The sequence below is a fragment of the Vespa crabro genome, chromosome 7 (genome assembly GCF_910589235.1).
Source record: "Vespa crabro chromosome 7, iyVesCrab1.2, whole genome shotgun sequence".
Classification (NCBI taxonomy): Eukaryota; Metazoa; Arthropoda; class Insecta; order Hymenoptera; family Vespidae; genus Vespa; species Vespa crabro.
The window spans coordinates 8106557-8131528 of record NC_060961.1 but is presented as its reverse complement, the minus strand read 5'-3'; the positions used below and the strand labels follow the sequence as shown (position 1 = coordinate 8131528).

General features: G+C 29.1%; 2 protein-coding genes across 9 annotated transcripts in view; one reads left to right on the top strand and one right to left on the bottom strand.

Annotated features, from left to right (window-relative positions):
• Window positions 1–349: 349 nt before the first annotated feature.
• On the top strand, window positions 350–4671 carry LOC124425702 (GATOR complex protein NPRL3). Of its 2 annotated transcripts, none has more exons than XM_046966420.1 (7): window positions 350–2698; window positions 2773–3047; window positions 3114–3209; window positions 3289–3507; window positions 3584–3917; window positions 3989–4165; window positions 4233–4671. In XM_046966420.1, exons 1-7 carry the CDS (start codon window positions 2537–2539, stop codon window positions 4605–4607), a joined length of 1638 nt encoding a protein of 545 aa, XP_046822376.1. In that variant the 5' UTR covers window positions 350–2536; the 3' UTR covers window positions 4608–4671. The 2 variants fall into 2 exon arrangements, with proteins under 2 accessions (XP_046822376.1, XP_046822377.1); XM_046966421.1 differs by having other exon boundaries at window positions 375–2698; window positions 2776–3047.
• The window catches only part of LOC124425700 (very low-density lipoprotein receptor-like), a 32675-nt gene continuing 12034 nt past the window's right edge, over window positions 4332–24972 (bottom strand). The window contains exons 3-15 of one of the 7 annotated variants that reach the window (XR_006942559.1): window positions 15311–15433; window positions 12804–12920; window positions 12165–12287; window positions 10633–10868; window positions 10300–10504; window positions 9913–10224; window positions 9544–9844; window positions 9182–9473; window positions 8597–9077; window positions 8148–8231; window positions 7670–7935; window positions 7194–7535; window positions 4332–4469 (exon numbers count right to left, since the gene is read on the bottom strand). Coding sequence is in view for 6 of the 7 variants with exons in the window: in XM_046966410.1 (XP_046822366.1) it covers window positions 7491–7535; window positions 7670–7935; window positions 8148–8231; window positions 8597–9077; window positions 9182–9473; window positions 9544–9844; window positions 9913–10224; window positions 10300–10504; window positions 10633–10868; window positions 12165–12287; window positions 12804–12920; window positions 15311–15433 (2585 nt within the window). In the remaining variant the exon portion in view is untranslated. Of the gene's footprint in view, window positions 4470–5797; window positions 7536–7669; window positions 7936–8147; window positions 8232–8596; window positions 9078–9181; window positions 9474–9543; window positions 9845–9912; window positions 10225–10299; window positions 10505–10632; window positions 10869–12164; window positions 12288–12803; window positions 12921–15310; window positions 15434–24972 lie in introns of those variants that run through there. The other 6 variants (XM_046966410.1, XM_046966411.1, XM_046966414.1 and 3 more) reach the window with 6 other exon arrangements.

The following is a 24972-nucleotide window of genomic DNA, read 5'->3' as shown; positions in this document are numbered from 1 at the left end:
ACTATTTAAACACTACACATTCTTAGCAACATTACAAAGATCGTATACGTATATTATCATATATTATTGATTTAAAATCGACCTTGTTGAATATACACTGACTTAGATTTTTGTATTAAAGGCCATAAATGGATCTCCAGATGCAACAGTCTCCACGTAGTGAGACCTGAATCTGTGATACTTGCGATTTATCAAAATTTTTTGGTAAGCAAGTACTATTGAGCGAATGGTTACATATTTCAAGAATATTTTTTTAATCTAATTCTAATTAAACATTGAAGTACTCAAATTTTACATTGCTAATTATACTTGAATAGATAAATGGATTAAATATACTAGAATTATAAAATATTTCTTGAAGAAATGCACAGAAAATTATTCTATCCCATTTTCCCTTGCCATTTTTAAGTAATTTTGAAGTATTTATTTTTATCTACTCTTATTAATTATTATTTATAAATTTCAGATGGGATCCATGGATAGGGCTCATGAGTGTCGGTCTTTGTGCGGACTGCTACCTCAGCATTGTGAAGAGCTGCTTTCTTTTTCTGTTCTTTATCTTTTCTTTTTTTTTTTAGAGATCATCAAGAGATTATCAAGGGACAATGAAGGACGACAAAAGATCATCGAGGGACGTCGAGGAATATTGAAGGACATTGAGGGATGTCAAGGGAGTCGAAAAACGTCTATGGACGACGAGGGACATTGAGGGATGACGAAGGACATTGAGGGACATCGAGGGACATTGAGGGATATCGAGGAACGTCAAGGGACGTCGAGGAACGTCGAGGGATAGATTCATTTGCGGTCGGGTGATTGATTGAATTTTTACAGGCGAATAGAAGTTCTACGATAATGGATTTTGTTTGATTATTCGAAATCTTGATTAGTTTTACAGTGGTGTACGTAGCTGACGATATTGCGACGGTCTTATTATCTATAAGAGGGACTAACCATCCTCCGTTAGCGTTGGGAGCCAGAATTCTCGGTTAGCTCTGATTATCCCGGGTACGTTGATTTTAGAGTAGAGTCACTATTATTTTAATACTCGCGTAGGTGTCCGGGCGCGATTAAAAGTTCTATCATAGATTTCGTTATATTGTTCGAAATTCGGGATACACGAACGGTTCTACTTAAAAGTGGAGTATATGTAGCTGCTGATGTTGCGACGGTCCTGTTACCCGTAAGTGGAGACTGACTCTTCTCTAGATAGCATTGGGAACCAAAGTTCTCGTTTAGCTCATATCACCTTGGATTTCAACGTAAAGTCACCGTTATTCTAACACTCATGTATGTTCGTGGAAATGATTAAAAGTCCTATCGGACACTTCGTTTTATTTGTTCGAACATTCGATTAGATTACCTCGTGAATGCGGATTTTAGTGTAGTCCCATTAATCTGAGGATTTTCACATGTAGCAACTACCTCGTAGGGAGATCTGGATCGATATTGCAATATATTGAAATCTAATTATATATCATATAATACAAGTACTATCGAATGGCTGCATATTTCAGTGTATCTTCAAAATCCCTTTAATTCTGATTAAACACTAAAGTACTAACATTTTACATTGCCAATAATATTACTACAGACAAACAGATAAGATATAGTTAAATTCAAAGATAATTTCTTTAAATTCGCAAATTTATATATTAATTATCATATATGTTAATTATATTTATTTCTTATTCTTTATCGTGAAACAAAAGCGTACCAACGTCGTATCTAACACGAATCACTGCAAGACGCATTCCTACCATCAAAGAAAGATATACATATGAAAGACTGAAAAATGTGAATTCATATTCTACTAAACTACTTATTCTAACTCACTAAACCAATTGTTATGTACACGTGAGAGAGGTATAACATATATAAGCTTTTATTACGTTTGTAGTTCATATTTTGTCCATACCTGTCGCTGAAGTCGCATACATTGCGAGCGAAATATCATGAGCAGAAAACAAATTGATATAACTATTAAAAAGTACTTTAAATTAATCAATTATATCATGATGTTTCAATTACGTCACAAAGAGGATATTTAAAAATCATTTATTATTTATTTTTATCGTATTATTAAAACGCTTGTTATTCTAATATGATAATAATATTAAAGAGGACTTATAAAGATATAAAAAGAAAAAATGATGAAACATTGTTTAATTTAGTGCAGTTAATTTAGTGTCATTTGAGTATAGGTTAAATGCAGTATGCATTTGCGTTGCACATTGTGCAAACGTTTGAGTAATCCTTATAAAAAAGTAAACATATACGAATAAACAATTATGTTTAAGATCGTTCGACGTTATTATGTACTCGTCAAAAGTTTGAATCTAATGTAGTTTATTATAAATTGTTATGTTTCATCGAACAATTTTTTTCTGAATAAAAATATTTGATAAATATTTTTTTTTTTTAAATGTATTTCTTATTTTTTGTTTAATTAAGAATAATAATAACACCATCGTTCTTTATTTCGTTCTGCTTATAAATTGTTTTTAAAGAAAAATACAATTTCTTATAATTAAGTATGGAAATCAACCCGTTAAGTATAATTCTTGTAAAAAGTGACAGCAAGGGTGACAGACTTCTATTTCGATATCCACATATGATGAGTCATGTGCGTGACTCAAAACAATGCACAAAACGTAAAAATCCGTATTCCTTGACAACTACGGAAGATTTATTGCAGGTGAATTCGAGATTTATCATGTTTAACTATCTAATAATGTTATTGTAGTTAATTTACTATTAGATCTTCATTAGCAGTCTCTACCATTTCCAACTTCTAACATAAACAATGGAAATCTTACTGGCTTAAAGGATGAAGTACTTTCAACATTATTTGCAGTTAAACCTGAATTGTGTGAACAAAAATTTGAATTGAAAGTAAATGATGTTCGCTTCGTTGGACATCCTACTTTAATACCACAGCGTGGTTTTAAAGAAGTCAATTCTTCTATGCTCTTTAATGTAGTGTTTGCTTTACAAGCTCAAGCAAGTCATTCTGTAGTAAAATGTTATTATGATCTAAGCAGAAGGTTTGTTCTGTATAAATATTTAATAGTCACAAAATTCAAAAGATAAGTAGTTTACTTTCATTTTAGATTGGGCATTGCATTAAGGCACGAAGAAAAAAGATGTGGTTTTTTGACAGATGAAATTAAGATTATGGTATCAACTCATGATGAAATTACTGCTAGGTAAAGGAAATGTTTATTTGATTATTTTTCATGTAATAACAATTATAAATTTTTAACATATATGTACATATATTTTTAGATCAGAGGGTGAAAGTGATAGTGATGAATCTCCATATGAATTGATATTGCAGAAAAGTTTACTTGCTCGTAATTTAAAAACAGTTTTCAGTAGTATCAGTACATCTGGTATAATTAATATTATGATTAATAAATGGATACAAGTGCGGTTTTGTCTTCCACAAAAAGTTCACCAATCATACAAGAAAGGTTTCTTCATTAATCCTGAGATTATTGATAGGTAAAAACAGCAGAATTTTACATAAATATATTTGCATAATTTCTGAGAAAAAAATAATATTAATAATTATTTACAGATGTTTAAACAGTTTAAGACCTTATCATGGACTGCTTTTGTTAATTGAACCTTCAGACTTATTAGATTCATTGCCAATAGATTCTTCTCCAGCATTAAGACGTCTAATTCAAATGTATAATCCATTAAAAAGTCTACAAACATTAGCAGCTGATTCAGATCTAACATTGACACAAGTATTCCAACTGACTGGACATTTAGTTTATTGGGCTAAAGCTAGAATAATTTATCCACTTTGTGAAAGTAATGTTTATGTTGTATCACCAGATGCTATTTTATCTAATCAATTATTGGAAGCATTTTCTGAACAATTTTCTGGACTTTGTCTTCTACAAGTATGTATAGAATTATATTTATTAGTTTACAAAATTCCTCAAATCATAATCTATGCTGCATATATTTTTAGGTTATTAGTGATTTTTCCTTGCCAACATCAATTAGTCAAAAGTTAAATCCTTTAAGTCAACCTCAGCAACAAACACAATTAGTAAAAGTCATTATATGGTTGCTCAAAAATCATCTACTTTTGCAATTGCATACATATGTTCAATACATGCCAACAGTACATGGTCTTGTATTACTGGTAAGTAATGATAATTTTTTTCTTATAGTCAGTAAACACAGATATAGATTATCTATTTTTTTTAAAGGACTCAAAAGAGCAAGCAACTTTTGATGTAAATCATATTGATGAAACTGAAAATTCTTGGGATTTTGATGAAACTAATAAAGGAATAATTACCGATGTAAAAGAAGAGCTATCTCATACTTTACATAAAAAAGAAGTGTTCTATAATTATCCATCAGAAAGTTATGATATTCCGTCTGATGACAGAAAGTTACTCGATAAATTGTGTCGGCTTGGATATTTTAATGGTGGACATCATCTAGAAGAAATAATGTATTTAGAAAATATTAGAAGATCTCAATTATTGCAAATATTAGATAAATTTAGAGATATACTAATAACACGTGAATGTGAAGATCCTGCAATAGATATGTTTCATACTCAGTTAGGATCTTAGTGATACTATTTTGTATGATAGTAAAGTAAGAATAATTACAATTAAACAGTATTAAATTCTTCTATTCTTTTTGTATATCTTTTGAAATTATATCCTTTATAATCAACTTTTATTTGATAATAAAAATATATCAAGTAAGCTAAATGTAATATAAATGTAAATCTAATAAAATTATTGAAAGGCTTAATTTATATTTTACATATATTTTTAATTCTTGCATAAAAAGTTCCCATAATATATTTTCCAAAGTACTTATGTATTTACAAATTTATGTTTTATACAAATAAAATGATAATATGACAATAGTGAGATTTATTTTATATATTTATTTATACAATAACCATTATAATAAATTATATATATAATATAATTATATATATATATATATATATATATATATATATATATATATATATATAATTATATATATATATATATTTATATTTATATTATGTGGTAGTGATAATATATTGCTAACGTTTGACACAATTTTGGCAAATAGGTTGGATAGTACAAGATATTGCCTTACGAGATTCACACATTCAAATGCGACTAATGCGCATTATACACATTACTTTTTGATTGGAATCATCACCGAGCCTCTATTTAATTTTGGACTTTGCTTTCTTGCAGTCGTACTTATGTCATACATATTAATAAACAACATAAGATGTTCTATTTAATAACTATAATTATTATATAATTATTATAATAAAAAACTTGCAAAAATGATCTCTATTGCACGACTTGTTTGGATTTTTTGAGCTATCATGATATCAATAAATAATCTTTACAAAGATTTTGATTTGAAGTTTCTTTATATAAGTAATGTTTTTTAATGTAAATATATATAGATATCATTATAATCTTCCCGTTAAACATGTTTTTGCAATGATCACTTAAGTATCTTTCGCTATTTTTCAATATGTATGACTTATTTGAGAATCTAGCATTACATTACTTCTAATAATCTTAATTAGAAGAACATTTGTTTCTGAAACATTTAATTATCTAATACAATAATCGTAAAGCATATATATATGTAGTAAGTAAAACTCTTATACCAGAGGCAATAGTTCTATACATGTACATTGATTTCATTGGCAGGTTGAATCTCTAAACAAATTTTAGTAAATGCACAGTCATTCTTAGTGTTCCTATATTAATTTTATGACATCTGCTTGATGTAATGTGTATATATATATATATATATATATATATATATACATACACATATACATACACACACACACACACACCATTATACGTAAGAGAGTATTAACTTACTATTACTAAAAGGTGTCTCTTAATCATGATATGGGCCACATATTAGAACGTAGGCAGCTATTATGAAATATTGATAATGCTAAAAAGACTGTTTATATATGCATTTTACAATTGACATAAAAGGAGAAACTTGATTTTATAAATTAAGAAGGATTTTTTGTTTTCCTGCTTTTGGTACTCTGAGTTATCGAACTACTATCGGGGTCAGATATAAGAATTTTTATTCTTAAATCTACATAATACCAAAGAAAAAACGTACTATTTAAAAAAAAAATAAAAAAAACCAACTTCGATCATTACAATAATTACTAAAGCAGATGTATGGTCGACAGTTGAAAAAATACGTTTTATCACAACATTCATGATATTTGTTTAATCGCATTTAATAATTTTGCGATAAAACAAATTTTCATAAAAATGTGTGTAAGTTTATACACTTTTTACATTAATAATTTGTACAATTTTTCATACATTATCTAATTTCCGCATCATTTACATATGACTCCGACAATAGAACCCTATCCATCAGAAGAACAATTTCCAAATAAATTCTTGTATAATAAATAATTAAGTAACAACAATCAAAATATCTCTTACAACATATATGTATATATTTAGATTAATGAATAACAATTATATATTGTGTAATGTACATGCAAATCACGCTGCAAAAAAAATAGCTTCATTATAGAAATCAAAATATGTAAAATACTATATTAGATATTAAGCACCTTAACCTGAGAAAAAATATTATGTATAATTATAACTAGAAATTGCTGTTCATGATCGAAATATGTATAAACCACTATAATTCGTATTTTTTTCTTGTTTTGTTTATGAGCAAATAAATAAAGAAATTTTTTGTGTATAATTTGAATTCTGTATAATATAAGATTGCTAACAACTTCCAGATACTTAAGCTAAGCCAATATAGACATCCATACAGTATTGATATTATAATTTAAATATTTGTCTATGTAACTTTGGAAAATATATATATATATACTTTTACTTTAAAAACAGAAGTATTTCCTTTTTTTTGTATTGACACTTGTAAATAGCAATATGAAAGAATAGTTTCTTCTATAAAATAGATATAGAATAAATGTACAATGGACATAATTAGTATATGATATTAATATTTAATGTGCAAGAAGAGACAAAATATTACTGATTGTAAATATCTTTGACTCTACATTATATTATGATATATTTGATGAAACTATGTACTTAGCTTTTAAAAAATGTAGAAGTACGGGATTTGAAGTGTATTTAATATCTAATCCTTGTTATACTTACTTTACAACAGTTATCATGCGTATATATCCCAAGACATTTCTCCCTTTATGTCTTAGAGCAAATCTAAATGTTTCATGTATGTATAGTATATTCGAATGCACAAAAATTTGTTAACAAATAAACAGTACAAAAAATAAACATAATCACAGCTGAGTTGGCAGGCAGGTGGGCAGACGCAGGCATACATTTGAACAGGCTCATTAGATGTAAATACATTACATCAGTTTTTACATGATTTTGTTACATGATCAATGCTTTTTTAAGTCTGCTAATCCCAGTTCATTGACAGATTAAGCCTTAAACGTAGTCATTAGTTCCAGGACTCGTTAATGGTTCTTGAGCCTATTTAAACAATAAAGATAATTAAAATATTTAAGTGTATGTAGTTCTGTGCATATGTGTCTTATAATGTATATACATATAATCGAATTTAACATCAGAATATTAATAATAAATAAATATATAAATATATATACCTCTTCTCCAACTGTAGCAGCAGGATGGGGAAATCTGTTCTTTTCGAGACTAAACTGATCTTCAGTAGTTTTTCTATATACAGGATTGTCGAAGTTCATACTTGTAACATTACGATGAAGATAATGCCTATAGCACAATACTGCCACTAATGCAAGTAATAATAGGCCTAAAGATACCACCCCTATAACAATACCAGCAACTAGACCAGGATCTGTTGATTCACCTGCAGAATCCTTTTTTCCGGTATCCACCGAGGTTATTGGATCTAGGAGTAATATATTTGTAAAATTAAAAAATATATATAAATATGAACTATATTAACAGAAAATTATTTGAATTAAAAAAGAACAAAAAAATATAATAATAATATTGTAATTTATATCATTAATAGTGCAAAAGTATAATATAAGATGCACACAAAAGTGTGATATTACAATGATTACATATATGAGAACTAAGCATGCAAGATATACTTACGAATAGTTGTTGTAATGTTCTGAGGTTCAAGTTTATGAAATAGTTTAGCACTTTGTTGTGTTGTTGGTTCTACGGTAGTAGTTACTGCAATATTCCATATTCATGCAACAGTAATGCGAATGAATATAATAAAACAGATATAAATTAAATATATAAAGAGTTGCAGTAAAAATATTAAGAAACTTAATTAAATTTAAGTTTATTTCTGCTTTTTCTATTTTTTTTTTTTTTTTACGAAAATAAATATATCATCCATAAAATGACATACATATCAATAAATAGCAATAGAACATCTCTAAAGATCTTGCAATATGAATAATAGATTTCAAATATCTTAATAATCATGCAATTGTTCTTAATTCATTATTTTATCAAAATAATTGTTCATGCTTTTTCATTTGAGACATTCAATATACTAATGACTAAAAATAGATTTTTATATCCCTTACCATTTTCTACACACATTAGTCCATCAGGTAGTAGCCTTAGTCCATCCGGACATGCACAACTAAGAAGTGGAGATCTTGAATTAATCTTAGGCGCAGGTAAACATAAATGACTGCAATGACCATTAACAGCCTGACATTGATTCATTCCATCAGGTTGCCTATACGGATGATACACATGTACCACCATTGGTTGCTGAGGTGACCTTACAGATGTAACAAGCTCTACATCTTTGCCAGTGAATTTGTTTGCTTTAAATATGGTTTCTTTATCCCAATCTGTCCAATAAACATAATCTTCAAAAGTTGTAATACTAAATGGATGTCGCAACATTTCTGTTGAATAAAGAACTGTTCGTCTTCCTGAACCATCATAGTTACAAGATGCTATAAAGTTAAGTTTAGCATCTACCCAATATAATCTTTTACCAATTAAATCCAAAGTCAATCCATTTGGCCACTTTATATCGTGTCCGACAATAACCTGTTACAATTTTATTAATAACATATCATGATTATATTGCTGTTATCAATTTTATAGATTTAATTATCTAAAGAACTAAGTACTATTTGAATTAAAAAACTTACTGAACGATGAGAACCATCCATACCGGCTCTTTCTATACGAGCTTCGTCACTCCAATCAGTCCAAAACATCCAACCATCCAAAGGATTTAGAGCAATAGCTCGCGGCTCTTGTATGTGATCTTTAATGAGAGTTTTTCTCATGTTTCCTTCGAAATTAGCTAATTCTATTGTATCTTTTCCAGAATCGGTCCAATATATGTGACTATATATCCAATCTACTGCTAATCCATCTGATGTGGTTAAATCATCTTCTATTACAACTGTACGGTCATTCCCTTCATCTATCGGTGCTCTAAATCATTTTTAAGTTTAACTAATATTCTTAACGATATAAACAAAAAAAAATGTTTAAACACACTTACTTATAAATTTTTCTTTCCGTAATATCGCTCCAGAATATCATACCCGTTCGAAAAACAAAGTCTAAAGCTGTTGCCATTTTAGTGTTATTGACAATCGCCGTCATTTCTTGACGATCTAAAGCTACCTTTCTAATATCATGTCTTCTAGCAAAAAGAAGACTTGCGTGACCTTCTGCTGCCTTGCAACGTGTTAAATTTTTGGGATCTTTTAGATAACCAGGAGCACAATTACACTTAAATGTTCCTTTCTCATTTCGACAAAATTGAGAACAACTTCCTGGCTCTAAGCATTCATCAATATCTATAACATAAACATTTTTATTTATTATCTTTCTACATATATATTTTTATTTCATTTATTTTTCTTACCATCGCAGGTTCGATTGTCGATCAACTTGTAACCCGGTCTGCAATCACAACGATAGCCAATAGGAAGATTAATACATAATTGTGAACATCCACCATTATCTTTGGCACATTCATCTACATTGCAAAGGTCAGCTCTTTCATCCTCCCAATTGAGACAATCCATTTTCTTATCACACACACTTTCGAGGGGAATGCATGAAGCTTCACTGCATTCAAATTGTGTTAATGGATTGCATACGGCAGCTCTCATTGTACAATTCTTTTCGTCACTTCCATCAGAACACTCAGCTTTGTCATTACAGTATAAGTGACCTAAATATGCCAAGTTGAATATTATTCAATTCTATATAAAACATTTAACTTTCTTATTTATATTTTATACATTACCTGGTATACATGTACGGCGATCTTCACATTGGAATTGATCAGGTCTACAAGTAATGTTATGACATCTTTGTGGCGATTCATCTGCACCGTTTGGACAGTCTTTATCGCCATCACATACCCAGCTTTGATGTATACAAGTAACACCATCATCACAGTTAAATTCTTTTGTATCACAATGGTTTGGCCTCTGTCCAGATATAACTCCCTTATAAGAGAAAAGTTAGTTTATTATATTGTTGAATAAATTATTTTATTCCACAATTTTATTATATTATAGTAGATATCATTATATCATATAGTACAAATTTTATTAAAAAAGATGTAAAGTTGTACCTTACAACCAATCTCATCAGAATGATCAGGACAATCATAATCGCCATCGCATCTCCATTGTGCTGTGATACAGTAGTTCTCTGTACAAGCAAAATCTGTCACAGGATTGCACGTAGTTGGAGTACAGTTTTTTTCATCACTGCCATCCCCACAATCATCATCATGATCACAGACCCAATGTTGTTGAATGCAATGCTTGTTTGCACATGTGAATTCATCAGACCGACAAGTATCATCTAAGATAATAAATTAGTAAATAAATAAAAACAACAATTAACTATATATTATAACTAATATATAGTACGTAACTACAACTAAAATGTATTAATTTATTTATTTAAACAAATATATAGTAAAATAAACACAATTCATATATCACTGACATAACGAATTTAACTTTTCTTTAAAAACTTTAAATAATAACATATAAAATAAGGAAAGAAATCAAATTTTCAAAATAATACAAAAGAGAATTGAGAATAGAAATACATATATATCTGAACGATGCACATAATATAAAATTAAACGAGAGATCGGACGATACTGTAAGCAATATAACTCAAGCAAATCATGCTTAAAATATATGCATAAGACATCACATACGGAGAATTAATATTTAGTAATTTAATATATGGTATAATAAATGTAATATTTGATATTAATTTAATTATATGACATGAATCTTGTCTACGTTATAGATCATTAAAAAAATATTAAATTAAATGAAGCACCAAATGTTTGTCCAATACAAAAATAAAAATTAAATGAAAAATAACTTTTACGATCCAAGCCCAGACTTTCTCCAAAAAACATGCTTCCTAATTAATACTTCAAATTAAAACGGATTTGTTTATCTCGAAGTTACTATATGTATATACATATATATATATATATATATATATATATATATATATATATATATATATATGTATATATAATGAATATATTCGGTATAACACGTAGTAAAAATGTTAAGACCACATGCGGTCGATTATTCGAAAGAATTATGAGCGGTAAAATCGAAAGAGAAACGAGAGTCTCTAGAGAATAAAAGAGAAGAAAGAAAGTACTTAAAACCTCTTGATACCTACATACATGCTTGTTACGCGACAGAAAAAGAGAGAAAGAGAGAGAAAGAGAAAAAACGTCTTTATGAAACTCGAAAGCATAAAACAGCGCACGATCTTGTTTGCATGTAAATTGCGCTAAAGGGACCTGTTGAAATGCATCCATGGTACTAAAAAGAAAGTTCAAAAAAGTTCAGTCGGGATATCTGCAACAAACGTTAATTATCGTGCAACGTGCAACATGCGACGGTTACAAAGCTGCCAACGTACGACTATATAAAACAGAAAGAGAGAGAGAGAGAGAGAGAGAGAAAGAGAGAGAGAGAGAGAGAGAGAGAGAGAGAGAGAGAAAGAGAGAGAGAGAGAGAGCAAGGAAGGGGAATGAGGTGCCAAGGGGGTGAACTGAGTAAAATGAGAAAAAAACAACATAAATACAGAAAGCATAGCCCACGTGTGAAAGCTTACTACATTCAGCCTCGTCCGAGCCATCCGAACAGTCTGGATTGTCGTCACACATCCATGTTAATGCGATGCATTCGCCATATCCCGAACGACAAGTAAATTGTTCCGCGGTGCAATTCTTCATTCCTAAAAGTTGACAACAATAAATTTCATTCTGTACACGGTTAACCGTGATTTGAATTGAGTGAGAGCGCGTAAGCGCTTCATGCACAAACTTTGTTAGTCGTTATCAGGCCATTTTCTAGTTTTTTTTTGGATAAAAGAAAAAAGAACAGAAGGCTTCATTTTTTAAACGCAAAATCGTCCCTTCTATTCGTAAAAGGAATCCAAATTGATTGTCTTGTGTTCAATTATTATTTCGTTTTATTGCCTTTTTTTATTTTTTTTTTAATTTTCACAACGAATTTGCATTCTTTTCTTTTTTTCTTTTCTTTTTTACACACAATACGTTTTCTTTTAATATAAAACATATATGCGAATCATGGTATAGATGATAGAATATAGAGAAATGTCTTTATTCTTTATCATCCTGCACCCAAGTAATTACGTCTGTCTCGTTCACTTTGATTTTTCATATTGATTTCTTTCCTTTTCCTTTGTCCGTGCTTCCTAAGATAAAATATTTCAATACTTAAAACTTACTATTACAATTTTTCTCATCCGAGCCGTCTTGACAATCGTTTTGATGATCGCATAACCAGCTATTTGGTATACATTCTCCTGAACCGCATTGAAATTTCTTGCTGCATATTTGTGCTCCTTTTCATGCGTCATATTCAATTTTATTTATATTAGATTAATTTATGAGCGTCTCCGTCTCCAAACAGGACATATACACGCAAATGTAGTGACTTTTCTTTGAAAGTCAATTACGATTATAATATCGATATGAAAACGAAGCAAATGAACATATATATATATATATATATATATATATATATATATATATATATAGAGAGAGAGAGAGAGAGAGAGAGAGAGGGAGAGAGAATCATCATGATAATGTTTTCAAAAGATAGATTTTATTTAATCCTATTTATCTTAATGAATTATTATTATAGTGTGAAAATTATCATCGTCATCATCTTTGATGATATTAAAAGATACATATAATTTTTGTCAAGAATTTTTATAAAACTCTGGTAACTGAATTAACAATACTTCCTTTTCCCGTCCTGCCCTCCTTCATTCTTTCTCTGCTTTTATATATACCTACGTGCATCAAAATACACATTAACCTTTGATAGCCCGTATTAACATAGTATATGCATGTATTTCCATTGTTTTAGATTTCACATGGATAAAATAGAAACAAGAGTTAATAAAATTTGATTTGAAAAAAACATGATTCGACACTCGGATCGCGTTACAAGGCCTGACGTTTGTTTAACTATGCTGACGACATATTAAATTTTAAACGTCGGAGAAGCTGAATTTCTTTATTATGCTATATCAACGAGCCAATAATATCAGACCTCGAGATTGCTCGGACATAATTTTAATTGTAATTCACGTTGAAAAGATTTAAACAATTTTTGAAAATTCAATGAAGAACTTTTAATATTTAATTCAATTTTTTTGTTCTTCTTTCTCTCTTATTGTGATATTGTTGAAAGATTATATTAAAATTATATGGACATTTTTAAGTTGCCTGTATGCGATCGTATTCAATATATATAATAGATTCAGATTTATAAAAGGTTTATTGAATAAGTCGAAAAATCGATTGTTGTATATTCGTTCTATTAAAACTAATCACGATATTATATATATATATATATATGAATTATAGATACACAGTACAATTTTATCGCACAAAATTACCATCTTTTTATGGCTAAATTTTCAAATCACTATCGTCATTCACTTTTTGCTATAGTTATATGAAGTGAACAAGTAACTTTTTTTCGAAAAAAAAACGTTGGTTCCCGAGAAATAAAATACTTTATTCGAAAAAATTTTGTACATGATGCATTTAATTGTAATCAAACATTTACTTTTTTACGTCTTTGAATTTGATTTATCTAAAATAAACAACAAAAATGTAATTTTCATACGTACATATAGAGTACGATAAGTATATCGAGATATAATGTAGAATATTATTGGATTTGAACTAAATATATTTTTAATATATTTCCCGTGTTATTTCTAGAAACTTTTCAACGATAGTGTACGTAAGTAAGTACGTATGTATGTATGTATGCTGCTTCACCTGCGTAAAACCGGTCGTTAAAGTTGCACTTTCACATACCACAGTCTCCGTAGCAAGAAATTCGTGAAACGTGTACCATTCCGAACGACGTTTTTAAATTTCTTGATCGAGCTTCACCTTTTTTTTTCTTTTTTCTTTCTTTTTTTTTTTTTTTTTTAATGTAAACGTGTGGAAGCAACGTAGAGAAAAAAGAGAAAGAGAGAGAGGAGAAAGAGAGAAAAAGAAAGAGAGAGAGAAATAAAAAACGAATTTTATTCGCGAGAATACAAAGAAGAGAAACGATCAAATTCGAATCGATGGTGCTCCCGATAGAATAACCAATACAATTACCATAAAATACGAGAGGATTTTCATGTCCCCTTTAAGCCGAATGTAATGCAATCCCAATAAAACAACATCCTTTTCAAATTTCGACATTTTCTCTCTTTCCCTCTCTCTCTCTCTCTCTCTTTCTATGGATAAGCACGTTATTTCCACAAGTTGTCCAATTTTAATCGATTTACGTGAATATTGTAAATTTTGATAAATCGATCAAAAAGAAGAAAAAAAAAAGAAGAAAAAACCAAAATGCATCGTAAATCTTTTGATTTTGTACAGCTATTTGTAGATTTCGGGTATAGCCATCGAAACTTCCGAAAAATTTGACGATATGAACACTTCATCATTGGTGCTATACAATTTTTTTGAAAGCTATGAATCAATTTCTTCTTGTACTTTGTACCGTTCATTATGCACGCGCCGCATATCCTATTTCTTAAATATAAAAAAAAAAGAAAACAAAAAGAGTAGTAAAGAAAGAAAAGAAGGAGAGAGAGAGAGAGAGAAAATAAATGGAAATAAATAATAGGAATAAAAAATTTTTAGCTTAAAAAAGAAAAATTGATGGTATGAAGAAAATCATGGTGGTATGAAGAAAATCAAAGAAAAGACTTACTGCAAATGTTCGGATCTTCATCGGAATCGTCGTCACAATCCTTTTCCCCATCGCAATGCCATACTCCAGGTATGCACCTGCCACTGGCACACTTGAAGTCGTTTTCCCCACATTGTTGAGTACCTGAAAATTGGTGACTGTAACGATGATCTTGTTGAATAGCAGGAATGAAGATCGCAATGAACGATAGCAGCCACAGCAGCCTTGCGCACGTGAAACCAGTCGAATGGTGGAGGAAGAAACATGAGTTCCTGAAGGGCTGCATTATTGGCAGACGTTCTTTCTTTACGCACTTTTGTGTGTTTGTGTGTGTCGGTGCACGCGTGTATTTATACGTTCGTCTGATACGTTCACGTTATTTTGTCCCGTTTACACACTCGCTTCTATAGAAAATGATGCAGCAACTTTCTTTTTTTTTTCTTATGTTTTTTTGTAAGTAATAAATGAATCGTACTACGATGGCTAACAAAGCAATAATTGCTACATCAATTTTTGTTCTTGCCGTTATTGTTATCTTTTCTCCCTTTTTTTAAAATAAACTCTTCAAATCTTTAATAACACAATTTCCAATACCACTTCGTTGTTTCTCGATGAAATGACATCACGATATTCTCGTTTCTATCGACTAAAGCTCTTCCAAATTACTATTATTCGTTTCATTTATACTAAACATCGTTCGCCGACTGAGTCGAGTTTTTTATACGATCCGAGTTCCTCGAGTGCACACACGTTGAATGTGAGCCAGCAAACAGAGTAAACCAGGCGTTCTCTAGACGATAATCGACTGACTAACTGACTGTTTTTTTACAAGCTTGTCGATCTTTCTTGATCGAACGGTATCCCTTGAAGAAGACGATGATGCACTGTTCTCCGACGTGCAGACCACTCCTGGGAGACCTCTTTACTTTCGTCCACACCAACCAAGAGAGAACTACCCAGCTTGTACCCTATCCTTTCACGTATCTCGTTTTTATTAAACTAATTTTATTCCGAAAAAAAATTCATACACGTTAAATTTTAATAATTATATTATTTCGCAATTATGAAAATCAATAGGAATTAAAAAGTACATTGAAAAATTCTTCCAACAAGTTTTCAATTTCATAAATTGATTTTGTCGAACGAAAAATATAAATGTTTATTTTATCTCGTCCGATTATCTTGCTTTTAAAAAAGCATCATAAATTACATATGTATGTGTACGTCTATTTGTGTTAAATATGTACTCGATGGATAGAAAAACACAATAAAAGCACAAAGAAATAATGTAATCCTTTCCGAAAGGAGAATTCGTGGTCGGTGCAGTCAATACGATTTGATTCACTCGCGGTAGAAGTCGCGGATGCTGTAAGCTCGCGCCCGAGGAAAGAGGCCCTATATATGGGCCTCGGCACGAACACATCGATAAGTATATTGAGGGTGGGGAGGGGGAAAAGAGGAGTTAGTAGCCGGTCTGTACGTGTCTGCGTTTTTACGAATAAATGTGTGCGTGCGTGTCTTCTGTCGACGACGTTAAAAAACGGTACGTTAAACGTATCTTGTTTCGAAAAATAAAAAAATTAAAAAACAATAAATAGACACGTTTTTCTTTCTCAATCGCGTAATAGGATCGGTACTGTTAACAGTAGCGTTATTTTAACTTTCCGACATTAATTTCGACTTGGCGAATAATTGTAATTATTTGGAATAAATAATTGTAATTATTTAATACACATTTTTTTTTACGCAATGAAAAATCGGAATCTCGTGTTAAATCTGTCTAAATGATTTTGCAGACTTTCGAAATAACGAGAATGTGAAAATCAACGTGAGATTACATCAGCATTAGAAAGATTAGAAAAACATAGGATATCTCGAAGTTATGCAGGTAAACTATCGATTATTCGTTCGTACTTATACTTATATAATATTTATATACATGGATTCTGTACACAAAATACGATGCACGTTAAAAAAATAAAAAAAGAAAAAAAGCATATAAAACGAAAGTCAAGCGCTATAATTATCTTGCACTATATTTATAATATTCAAAGTATGTAAATGAAAAAAGAAGAAGACGGAATAAAGCGAATAAAATACGTCAATCGGTATAAGACGATTGATAATAAATCGAATTGCACGAGGTTTTAATCGCGAATAGATAAAAAGTACGAAGTTTACAAGTATATATTCTAGTTTTCTAGTGCATCGCAGCGCGATTCCTTTCTGTGGATATTGAGGTTGAATTACCTATTTAGGATGAGAGCCCGGATATATACATTCACCTATGCATGTAGTATCAAATACACGTTATTCCGCACGAGCTAATCGTAATACATTTCTTATGTGAGTCACGTTTTTTTTTCCATTCCTCACCTTTTACATTGCAAAATAATTGTAATCCTTCTATTTCACGTAGAAATTATTCAAGATTAGTGTTAATTTTTTTCTCTTTCTTTCTTTCTCCTTCTTTTTCGTTAAAATTATAATTCTTAAAGTTTAATAAACAATAATGAAATATCTGATATTTTTATAATTATTTATACTATCTTTTTCTTTTCTTTTGCTTTTTCCTTTTTTTTACATTTTTATTATAATTTCGTTTCGAAGATTTCAATGCTATCAAATAATACGTTCAAATTCCAATAAATAAATAAAACGATTTGAAAGAATGTCCTTTGTCGTAAAACGATCGCGTGGATCATCAATGATGATTATATTCAATAGATGATAAAAAATGGGTGGTATAAAAATCACGTGACGATATACATTGGTGTCAGACGATAAGGATGACCCCTATTTATAAGTCGGCTAAAAAATTCTTAAACTGCGAAGAAAAGATAATAATGTCGAACGTTCAGTTTAAAACGATAGAAAAAACGTAAATGATACGTTTTTTTTCGTTATAAAAAAAAAAAGCATTTCGTTTCCCCACTTATCCGTTCGCATTCAATTTCGATCTCTCTATCGTTCGTTAAATAATTCCTAAGATTTTCTTTTGTCAATTCTTTAAACCAAATTGCATTTATCTGCAATTTGGTTTAAAGAATGATTGAGCGCTACTCTCATTTATTTGATTATATCTTTTGTTAAATTTTCTGAGACATTAAGCATAAAACGTTCAATGTAATTTATAATTCTGCTAACGGCGATAGTTTTTCCAGATGTACATATGTACTTACTTACATATGTTCATATATATATATATATACACACACACACACACACACAAATCTTTCATTATATTCCGGAATTTTCTTTTTTTTCATTTTTCTTTTATTTCTTCATTAATCGACTTCCGATGAAAGAAGAAAATTGAGAAAACTCTATATTCACCGAATTTATTTATAAATAATGTCTTTTTAAATATTTAGGTATCAGTACGAGTCATTCGTAAGTAGACAGTAATCAATTTCCTCATTACATTGTTATTTTGTATGTAATTTTAATTTGCAATATTCTATAACTATCCGTTAAAAGTTACGCTTTTAATATTAAAATATTAAAAAGTAATTGGCTTAAAAAGTCTTTAAAAAGAGTAATTGATCTTTACTTTCGGATCTTTAAAATCATGTAGGAAATTTTGTATCACTGAACTTTTGGCCTATGCTATAAATACATATGCACATATATATATATATATATATATATATATATATTTACATACATACGTATAAATTAAAATAAATAAAATTATAATTATATATATATGTAGACTTATTTTTTATCAAATATTTTTATCAGATTTATATATATATACATATATTTTGTTTTTGTTATTAGCGAAGATTCAGAAGAGAAAGATGAACTCAGAAAGTTGTCGACATGTACAGAAGAAAAGGGGAACGGTCGTCTCGTTCGTTCGTTCGTTCGTTCGGCAACAGTCCATCAGTTTTAATCAAAGGCGTAATACGGGACAAGATTCTTTAGGAGGCCAGAAACCCAGCATGCTCTTTCCAAGCGTGCCTCCATTAACGAACCTCGAACCTTGCGTGTGCACAATATATATATAACATACGAGTGTATATGGAGTGTGCTTATCTACATGTATAATACATACACGAACAAATCCGATTTTCATATGAATATGTATGTGCATATATATACGTGTCAAATGCATCTTTAACATATATCTACAAATAGAAATATTCGTGCATTTCTAGTGCGTAAAACTCCTATTATGAAAATTCTTTATTTCCGTAATTTATATAAAGCACTCGCACGAAACTCATCGTAACACATCCGTGAAAGCACGTTATATTATTAACGTTTGGAAATTTGAACAATTAGTTAAGGAGTTCGAATAATTAAGTTCGAAATGGTTTTAAAGTATACTCGAATGGTTCATAGGGTGGGTCAAAAGTTTTTAGGCAGAATCAAAAGTTTCTATGGAGCATTGGTAGTTTTACAATTTGAAAAGAAAAAGAAAAAAAGACAAAGAAAGAGAGAAAAAACGTTCGCATTGAAAAGGTCTCAAAAAAATGAATAATTGATTTTTATTTATTGCTCATATTAGAAGAGAAAGAGAATTGAATCATTCAATCGCTTTACCTTGAATGGTCTTTCGTTTCGTTCATAGGAAAATAGGATTGCTTCGATGAATCGAACGAATACGAGAATACGTTTCATTCATGGAAGATGTTATAATCGTTTTAGTGTTCAACGACGCGATGTCATTACGTATACTAAATGGATTATTCGTCGCTCGCTCTCTCTCTCTCTCTCTCTCTATGTATATATATATATATATATATATATATATATATATACACATATATATATACACACATACATATTTATTGTAACCCGCAAGGCAACAGCACTTTTAAAGAGACTACGTCGCTTTGTCGTTATCGATTTGACTTTTTTATGAGTATTAAAATGACTGTTATTTATTTATTCGGGATCATTATTTTTAAACATTCGATTAGCATTTTAAATAAATGATCAATAATTTAAATAAAATAATAGCACGTGATCCGACTCTATAATACTTACACTTAATTGTTTATCACTGATCAGAATATTCATCTGTTACTGATTATACATTTTACAAAGTGGTTATCATTAAATAAAAAAATATTAATCAAATAAATAAAAATGTATTAAAATATCTCGTAAGAAATACATCGTAAAGTATACAGTGTTATATATGTCATCGTGCTTAATACATCATTATTTATAATTTCGTGAAATTAAAAAATGCATTTATTTATGGGATTTTTTGTCGTTTGGACTTATTAATTTGAACAATTAATTGAAAAAAATATTATCACATGTTAAGAAGAAAAATAGTAAGAAAACAATCTTATAAAATATTATTCGAAAAAATTTAATTTATTTTACTTTAAGTATGGTAGTCTACTTACTATAAAGAAAATACGATTTGTATCAATAAAAGGAGTAAAACGTAGTATTTTGAACGTCACTGTTTTCTTCTGTATGTGCGTTACTGCGAAAAACTTATTGTTGTCATATTGCGTATGTGTACTTGTGTGTTGTGTATATGTATGTGTGTGAGAGAGAGAATACTTTTAGCAATCGTAAACTTTGAAGAGGATTTTTTTTCAAAACTGGAAGATATATATGTACTGCCTTTCGTGATTGTACGACAACACATGTCATTTACTTTATCTACTTTCCTGTATAACTTTAAATGCATTGTTTCGTGTACTCCGAATATTTGTTTCGCAAATTTTTTGTTTTATTTAAATCTTTATTTCTTTTTCCTTTGTTGTTCTCTTTTTATTACTTTTTTTTTATTATTGTCTACTTCAAAGAAGATAGAAAAATAAAAATATGTGTCTGATATTTAGCAAAATTTATAAATATAGGTATCTATTGTCTACATAAATTGGTAAAAGTTATTCGAAACGGTGTTAATTTCTCATCTCGTTACACATCGTTCGTTGATTAAGTAACAAAATTCAATTAATAAATGTATTTACTCGAAAACAATGTTTCTCTCTCTCTCTCTCTAACAAATTTCCCTACTCTTAATAGTCGTAATGTCACGAATTAGGGTAAATTTATAGCGTCCCTAAACACCTTCCGTATTCTACTACGTCACAAAGCGATTTTGTAAATCGCGAGCTTCATTAGTATTATGAATTTTAAGCGAGTAAATGTCGTCAGAATGTAGATTTTATTTAACTAACGCTTACGCCATATATTAGCAGCTATTTATATTCTTTGTCTTTGTCTGTCTGTCTCTCTCTCTCTCTTTTTCTTTCTATCTATCTCTATCTCACGACTTTGCATTCTTTAAATACTTAATGACGATTTTATTACCTTCTCTATTTAAGCTTTTCAAATCATCGACAGAAAAAAAAGACCATACACATTTTTTTAATAATATAGGAAGAAAATGTTAAAAGTAAAGTAGCAAGTTTTAGATGATAATAATAAAAATAATAATAATAATAATAATAATAATAATAATAATAAAAATAATAATAATTGTGATAAACTTATTTAAATTATTTAAGCTTTTTAAATTATCGATAAAAGAAAAAGAGAGAGAGAGAGACAGAAAGAGAGGGAGAGAGAGAGAGAAAGAAAAAGAGAGAAAGAGAGAGAAAGAGAAAGAAAAAGAGAGAAAGAGAGAAAGAGAAAAATCTATCAACAACAAAAGCATAAAAGATTCGTATAGAGCTTGTTGGAGCATGTAACCATAAACTTTAGAGCATTGCTCGTACATTGTATACATGAATTATAATACACAAATGCTCGTGCATTCATCTTGAGATCGCGTAAAGTATTGTACGTTATGTTTTTATTTAATTGAATTTTATTTTATTTGTATTTACTCTCTTGTTTTTCTTTTTTTCTTTTTTTTCCTTTATTTTTTTCAATTATAATACACAATCGACAATTCTTTTCATAAATGAACAAACGTGATAAAAAAAAGAAGCTTATTCTTGCGCATAAATTTACTGTTACATTATTACATTTCGAATATAAAATTTCATTATTGTGCGCACGTTCTTCTTCTTTTTTTCTTTCCTTTTAATAATTCCATGCAACATTGGTGTGTGTGTGTATGTGTTTTGAGTTTTATTGTTTTCGAAGCGATGTCATTTATGTTTCGGATCTTTGATAGTTGGAACAGATGGAATTTATGGACGAAAGGACGAATCTTGTTGAAATTTTTTTTCATAACAATTATATGAAATCTTTTGATTTTTATGAAATTTAAAGGATTCCATTGAATATATTGTTTTGTAGATTAATGAAAAAAATCTTCTAGAATTTATGAAAATAAATAATGATGAAAGATAATAGTTGGTGTAGTATAGTTATACAATATATGGTAATAGTTAGGAAATAGTATGATTAGAAAATATTGTAAATATTGATATATATTTTTTTTCTTTTGTTATTTTGTTCTATTATAATATTTGCAAGAAAATGTATAATGTGTACATATATATATATATATATATATATATATATATATGCTATATTATATTTGAACAAAAATTTATATGTTGTAGTAATGTTTTTTTCATCAAAAGATCAAAGGTTTGTAAGTATCAGAAAATTGAAACATATTATTTAAATAAACACATAAATTAAAAAAGAGGAATGAATATTCATATTAATTTCTAGTTCATTGCGATACACCTAATCATTCGTATCATATATAGAAAAAGCATAAAATAAGTGACTTCCTTATACATATATTATAATATTTATATCAAAAAATGTAATTATGTGACGAAGCTTTCGCGTTAGAGAAAACGCATCTCCACATTCACACGAATACATCCTAAAGACTATGAGAGCTGAATATCAAATTACTTTTCTTTTTTTTTTACTTTTTTTACTTTTACATAAATAAACTTTATTATGAATATAAGCGATAACTAAAAAAATTATTGCTACATTTCATATTTTTTTTTATAAAATATATATGTATTTTTTTTTTTATTGTAATTATTCTATCGATTTTTATTTATATTAATTTCAACCGAATTTTAAATTAATTTTTATTTTGTATATATTTTTATAATTATGTTATTTATTTTTCGTCCTTGAAATAATTTTTAATATCCAAATCCGGTCCCTCTCATAGAAATATTTGAAATTAAAAATAAAGATAATCTCAATCCGCTACAAACATTTTCCTTCTCAAGATATTTTGACGTTTCGATTTGAATTATTTTAAAAATTATTTTTCTACTTTGACAAACAGAAAATGAAGGTATATGTATATTTATTCTTGAAAAATAATCCTTTTATGTAATTTAAAACTTTTTAAAACTAACGTATGAAACAAAATATGTCGTTTAATATCTCAAATTACTTAGACCACTTTTATCATCATCAGCTTGTATTATCTGTCACTATAACACCGTCTTAAAAAATTTCACTGGAAAATCTTCTGTTTTTCAAATATTATATTTTGTATGTAATACATATACAAAAAAAATAAATATATAAATAAATAAATAAAATGTTACTATCAAGAAAAATGTTTTACCATCGAAAAATCTCTTACATATATATATATATATGTGTGACGTAGATTAACGTATAAAAACAGTATAATGTTCTTTCTTTCCTGGAATTATTTTGAAGCAGTAAAAACGATCCAATAATACTTTTACATACATATATAGTTGATCTATATATATATATATATATATATATATATATCTAGTTACAACAAATATATTAAAGATGGTAGGCGATGGTTGGTTGAATCGTGACTCGCAATAACACGCTAAAGAGGTATAGGTCTTCTTTTATTTAAGTTTTTGCGCCTACGTGAGTAGCATCGTATTAAACGTATCGTAGGCGTCTATTTGACGAATCCGGAATCTTTTATAAATGTCGGAAGGAGAACAGAAGGACAATCGGTGCGACATTCTTGATTCCGTTTCGTAATATAACCTTCATAAACGTTAGAAGTTTCTTAGTTTTTCACTTATCGAAATTCATAGGAAGAAGAAATGACAACTGTGCTCTTTGTACAAGTGCAGCTGCTCGAATTATCGCGACGAGTTCGAAGAACGCGATACTCCTTGTTTTTCGATGAGATTGACCTCCTGGTCTCAGGACGAAATCATTTCGAACGGGACTCTTCTTATTCTTCTTATTCTTTTTCCTTTTTTTTTTCTTTTTTTTTCTTCTTCTTTTATTTTACTCACTCTTGCTATCTAATAATCGTAATATCGTTGTCGAGTAGTTGAGATGAATAATAATGGTTAACGCAGAGATTAAAATTGAAACGAATGGGTTATAGAACAAGTTCATTAAATTCGAAATATCGAGAATACGATTAGAAAAAAAGAATGAAAAAATAAAATAAAATAAAAAATAAAATGATGGGTATATTAGAATTTTCTCGTTCCGAATAATCGCGGCCGAGTTCGAAGTACTCGTTAGATGCTCCTTTCTTTTCGATGAGATTGACCTACTGGTCTCAGGACAAAATCATTTCAAACGAGACTCTTCTACTTTTTTTTTCATTCTTTCTTTCCATCACTTTACCACCCATGCTTCCTATCTAATAAAATCATCGTTCTCGATGATTCTCAGATGAATAACAACGTTTATCGGAGCGATTAAAATTCTAAGCAATAGCGAAAAAGAAAAAAGAAAAGTGCAAATGGAACAGGATCTTTAAATTATTTTGAACATTGATATAAGATCCAAGTAAAAAAGAAAAAAAGAAG